The 6,316-nt window shown below is 37.2% G+C and overlaps 1 protein-coding gene across 1 annotated transcript in view; it reads left to right on the forward strand.

Annotated features, from left to right (window-relative positions):
- Positions 1-509: 509 nt before the first annotated feature.
- Positions 510-6,316, forward strand: part of LOC106460486 (dachshund homolog 1-like) — a gene marked incomplete at its 5' end in the record, with an annotated part of 39,610 nt that continues 33,803 nt past the window's right edge. Inside the window, one exon of the mRNA XM_022387229.1 lies at positions 510-637. Within this exon, the coding sequence (XP_022242937.1) occupies positions 510-637 (128 nt within the window). The remainder of the gene's footprint in view (positions 638-6,316) is intronic.

The raw sequence follows: 6,316 nt of genomic DNA on the forward strand, positions 1-6,316 counted from the left end.
CCACTATTCGTTGGAAAAAAGAGTGGCCAAAGAGTTGGCGACGGGTGGTGATGACTAGCTGCCTTCCCTCTTGTCTCACACTGTTAAATTAGGGACGGCTAGTGCAGATAGCCCTCGTGTAGCTTTGCGCGAAATTCAAAAACAAACAAAAAATCCATTCAAAATGCAGCTTCTAAGGCATTGCCTTTTTTTTTTCTTCTGCGAGGGCAAAATTAAGCAGTGAAGAAGCTTTCGTTTTACCAAAAACTTGCAGAGACAAATTTTTTGAATTGTTTTTCAGAGAATAAGATAAAGTTGTGTAAAGCAAGAGAAATAAATAAATGCTTTATAAATATTATTTCAAAACCATCGTTTTATCTGATCTGTGTTGTGCAATGTTTTCTGTTTCACGTGGTAATTGTGGCTGACATGTAGAATATAGAAACACCCAGAAAGATCCGAGATTTTTAAATAGATAAAATTACAACACTATATATTTACTATACCAACGGCTTTTATTATATCTCTAGTTGTAGACCTGGAAGACCACCTAAGAGAGCAGCCCCCATGATGGGGGTTCTGTCAACCTCGACCAGTCTTCTCAAGAAAGGCCGTCTCGACGGTGAATACCACGGTTACAAGGACGGTCACCTGAACGGTATGTTGAGACCTTTATAATAGGAGGGAAAATACAATAACACAGGCAGAAGAGTAGATATGGAGAAAGAGTGTTTTAACATTATATCACAAGACAGATAAAATGAAGCAAGATGAATGAGTGAATAGATGTGTATTCAGTACAGTAAATAGATAACTTTCCTGATACTCGTACAGGATAATGATGAATACACCAGTATAGAAACAATTTTCATTGAAATTAACAAATAATTTTACTCAGTTAAATTTAACCTGCCTTTTTTTTATTGAGTTAACGTGTACACGTGTAGTACAAGATCCCCATTCCAGTTTAAATAGTTATAAATTATCCATCGGTTTATTCAATTGGCGTGTACACGTGTAGTACAAGATCCCCATTCCAGTTTAAATAGTTATAAAGTATCCATCGGTTTATTCAATTGGCGTGTACACGTGTAGTACAAGATCCCCATTCCAGTTTAAATAGTTATAAATTATCCATCGGTTTATTCAATTGGCGTGTACACGTGTAGTACAAGATCCCCATTCCAGTTTAAATAGTTATAAATTATCCATCGGTTTATTCAATTGGCGTGTACACGTTGGATACTTCGTAACTGAGTGCCTCAACTGTAAGCTGCGATCTATTGTGCTAGGCACACTAATTCAACAGACAGTATAATATGTAACAATAAATTGTGGTGTGATTTACTGTACTACGTCTGTCATACTAAACCATATATGAGTAGTACATTAAATCGGCATCACAACATTGTGGTCCCCCTTCCCCCAGTTACAAAGATATAATCTATTTAATGAACTAAGCTATATGTGTTCTAGAAACTACATAACTTAAAACTAAAAGATATACAACCACTCATTAGAATAGAAGGAATCAATATCTATTTATATGCGTGTTATACAGAGAGTTGAGTACGTTATCTTAAAGTGGTTTTGAATATCCAAATCAGCCGATATCAATTCGCTGTGAAACGGAATGTATCACAACTACATTTTGACAGTGTTTGACGTTCGTATATTGTATGATGCCTCAAAAAATGGATCTCTTTTAGGAAGGGTACGTAATAGTCCTTTCCGACGCAAAATGTTCATGCACTCAGCTCATAAAGAAGTATTCAGTTCGGAGATTTAGAATTTCCAGGACGAGATATCCTTTGTACTTAATGACATTGGAAATAGAGGAGCATGAATCAACTTGGGTATCCAGGACCATCCAGAAAGACACCTGCAATAAGTTGTACCCCTGCCATGGCAAGCGAAGTGTAACGTCTTGTAACAGGTGAGAGAATCCACAAACACAAAGTTCAGTGGCAAAATTCGTCCAGTGCCCCAGGCAACAGTACGAAACATAATGAAGAAGGATCTCTGTCTAGAAAACGCGACAGAAGTCTCTACCGTTACAAATCCATTTGGTCGTCGCATACATCAAGAAGCTGGAAAAGGAAACGAGTATTCGTGCTATTCCATACGAAGACATACATGTTAAACCGTCTTTGGATTTGTGTGCTATCGGACTGTTGAAACGGGTGCTGAGATAACATTGTCCTCGTACACTAGATGGCTTATGAAAATCAATATAGAAGGAAAGATGTACTTTAGACATGGCAGCCTTACGACAGAGCCTTTTGCAATGGAAACTATGTTGAAGGGCTATCATCAAGACGTGCGGTTGTCAGATAAAGCATTACCGAACGTGGCGACATGGACTGTAACGACGCGATGAGGCACCAAAATCGTTTTAATATAACGTACTCAACCTATGTATATAAAGGGGTAGCTTTTATATTTCGTCTATTAATCACATGATTTTTCTTGCATGTTTTTGCACTAGCTGCGCTCTTGTTCTCTCAGTAATACATGTTAACTTTCATACAGTTCTGTGTTATTTCGTGTTTTTTTTTCTTCTTTCTGAAACTTTTTAAAGATAAAGCCTATCGAATCCATGATTTAGGTTAAAGTATTTATCACTGATAGTAATTCTATACTTCTGACAATTCTTTTTTAAGATTAATATTGTCAAGGCATCTGTGTTAACCTTAAACTGAATTCTAAAACTACAGTTCGCAATATTTACATTGGCACTAACTGGTGTTTTTCGCTATACGTTCACAGAGTAAAATGATGTTCGGTGTTTATGTATATAACTTTTCATTAAATGTGGACTGGGCGTGGTCCAGTGGTTAGCATGCTCGAACTATTAATTTAGAGGATTGATTGTTCGCGATCCGTTGCCGCAAAACCTCACTTGGCACTTTATGTGCGTTATAAATGTGACAGTCCAATCCTACTATTCGGGCACAAAAAAGTAGCCTGAAAGTTAACGGTCAGTGCTCTTGACTCAATAGCCATTTCCCTGGATGTCGTATATCAATCAGATCACAATTAGGGACGACAGTGCACAGGTAGGTAGCCCTGTTTAGCGTTGCGCGAAATAAAACCATTCAAAGTATGCTCCACTGTAAAGGTTCATGTAAAACAGAACAAAGAAGTCGACGGAAGGCATGACGTTATTAGGTGTGTAAATGGAGTAAGTTTGAAATTTTTTAATTTATGAAACCATGAAACTTATGTTTTTGGTGTTGTGTTTTTTTAATTATGATATTATTTCGATATCAAGCGTGAGGTAAAGTTCTCGACTTGTTCCCTATAAAGCGATGTCTATTGTAACATTAGCGTCGTTCGAGTAGGGTGTTTAGAAAGTTTTGATCACTTGTTCTCAACAGTTTTTTACCATATATCTTTTTAGTTTGTTTGTTTGAAGTTAAACACAAAGCTACACAATGGGCTATCTATGCTCTGCCCACCATGGGTGTCGAAACCCGGTTTCTAGCGTTGTAATTCCGCAGACATACCGCTGTGCCTTTGAGGGGTTATCATACATCTTACAATTGGTTTGGTGTTTCTGAGAACGGCATAGCTGGTGTGATATAAATATACGTGACCCCCTGTCGACTAAAAGACACAACAACAAAAACAACGAATTTAGAAAATCAAGAATTGTATCAGCAGAACCGCTGTTGTCACTAAATGGACGCCAAGTACAACCCAGGGGGCAGGGGAAGAGTATAGAGGAGGATTCTTTATCATTTTCTATTTAAAAAAATCATCCATTTTCCTTATTACTTTCATCCTGGTTCCCGCCCTTTTTCAATTCACAAATCGGTCTAATCTTTGTTCTAAGGTTACGGACCGTTAGTGGTATATGAACCTACAATATTGTTTCATAATTACTTTCTTATTTACAGTAAACTAAGAAGGAAACAATAGTTTTCATCTATTATTAACACATGTATAAGTTATAAAATTTCACGAATATCGAATTGTTTACTACTTTTTTTCGCTGGGTGTTGCTGCCAACCAATGGTTGAGAACACGTGGAATAAGCAGTAGTGCAACACAAATGTGGAGTTAAATGTATAGTGTTCACACATCGCACGTAGAAAATAATTTAGAAATTACGTGTCAGCTTTGTGTTAATAAATGAAGATTGAAACCAGTTAGCAGTTCATACCTTCATAATGTTTACATCACGACGAATAGAACAATACTCACGTGCACAGTTTGAACTGCTCCCTTGAGTCGTATGACGACTATTTTATAGAGCGATCATCTTGTAAGTCTCACATCGGACCAAGCTACAAACCACTGCTAAAAGGCTTCTCTTCAATACAAAACAACAAAATCGTTCAAAGTTCACTCGCCCCTAAATAGATTAGGTTTGATTTAATTTGTGCAGTTACTTGTACTGCCTGTACTCATGCCTTTTCTTTTTCTGTTACGTATTGGAAAGTACCTCATAGTTTGATTGGAAATTACCAAATTTTCCACTCACACATACAAAGTCTGCCTTGCAGTTAGTTAGTTTATTGTCAAGCGCAAAGCTATACAATGGAACATCTGTACTGTGTCCACAATAGGGATCGAACTCCGGATTTTAGTTATACGCTCTCAAGCCTACCGGAGGGAACCTTACATTTAGAATGCGTGTAATGTGTAAAAGTATTAAAGCATCAATAATTCCATTACTAAATAAACCGAAGTTGTGTTTGTAGTAAACGATTAAAGATATAAATTAAATACATAACTGTTATTAGGTTGCCGAAGAAGAAGGCATTTTAACTTCCTACTTAATAGAAACTATAAGATTTTCTTTGGGAAAAAACGTATGTTGTTGTTTTTTATTACTATTTTATCAACGTACTGTAATGTGCCAATCCCCAAGAAAACTTCGAAGCTTAACGTTATTTTCAGCGTACCATTCTTCAAAAGTAACGAAAAACAAATATAAATACTCCACGTTGTTGCGAAGTAAGAAAAAAAAACGTATTCTATGCGAATTAGGCCTAAAGTAGAAGCACTGCGTCTTATTGTTTTTAATACTTACTTTTCAATAAACCTCGAAAGATTACATGGTCGTGAATCTCAATAGAAAGTGTAGTTAAAATTCAAACATTTACGTTACCTTTTTGAACTTAGAAGATATTAGGTATTATTATCAAGCTTCTAGGGAAGAATGTTTGTTCTACATAAAGAAGATAACAACAAATGGTCGGTGATACAGGAAATGCTTTTACTTTAATGAACAGTGACGTTATATGCTATGTTGTATCTATTTAACATAAGAGCGAACCGGTATTTCAGCGAAACGTAATCCTGCACTTTTCCATGATCATGTTTCCAACATAACGTTTTAAATCTGTCCAGTTAATTCTGAAACAAAACACACTATAAACCAAACAACAGTAATAAGAGGGGGGTGTCAGCGTGATTCTCGGTCTTCTTCAGGGCAGCTAAGATAATGACGTGGCTGACGGAAGTTCAAAAATATACAAACTGCTGTACGGAATTAGGTTAGATGGTAGAATGGCCTCTTGATGTATAACGAAAGTTGTGTTATCAAGTCCCAGATGATCTGACAACTTTGCATCAACCTTAAAGCGGGAGTTCTCAGCAGTTTTGAAGGACTATTTCCGTAAGATGTCGGTTGATGAAAACATTGTGTTTGTTATCAGAAATCTTCTGCTCAAAGAGTTAAAGACAGTTCTTAACTTTTTTTTTTAACACTCATACGATATGGACACTGTTCCAGTGAAAATCGTGTGATTTCACTTTACTTCTGAAGTAATATCATACAGAGAAACATCTTCGTTACCATACGCTGTCATTTATCCGTGTAGTATGATAGTAATTAAATGCTCTTATATTGAATGTGCGTATTTTAGGTTTGATGTTATCATGTTATCCACCCATTAACAATATGATAACCCCCAATAAGTCTTATTGCTACACACATCTCATCCAAGATGATCTAATTATATTTTTCAATCCAAATCGTTGTTACAAGTCCCAACGTCGTCGTGAAACAGTCCTGATGTGCTGCGCAGTCACAGAAAGAGTATGGTGAGTCATGTTATCCGTGGAAAGCCCTAGTAGGTCTACATGTAGCCTATGGCCACGGAACATTGCCATTGTGACTGCCCTAGTAGGTCTACATGTAGCCTATGGCCACGGAACAATGCCAGTGGGACTGCCCTAGTAGGTCTGCACGTAGCCTATGGCCACGGAACAATACCAGTGGGACTGCCCTAGTAGGTCTACATGTAGCCTATGGCCACGGAACAATGCCAGTGGGACTGCCCTAGTAGGTCTACATGTAGCCTATGGCCACGGAACAATGCCA

The sequence above is a fragment of the Limulus polyphemus genome, unplaced genomic scaffold (genome assembly GCF_000517525.1).
Source record: "Limulus polyphemus unplaced genomic scaffold, Limulus_polyphemus-2.1.2 Scaffold780, whole genome shotgun sequence".
NCBI lineage: Eukaryota > Metazoa > Arthropoda > Merostomata > Xiphosura > Limulidae > Limulus > Limulus polyphemus.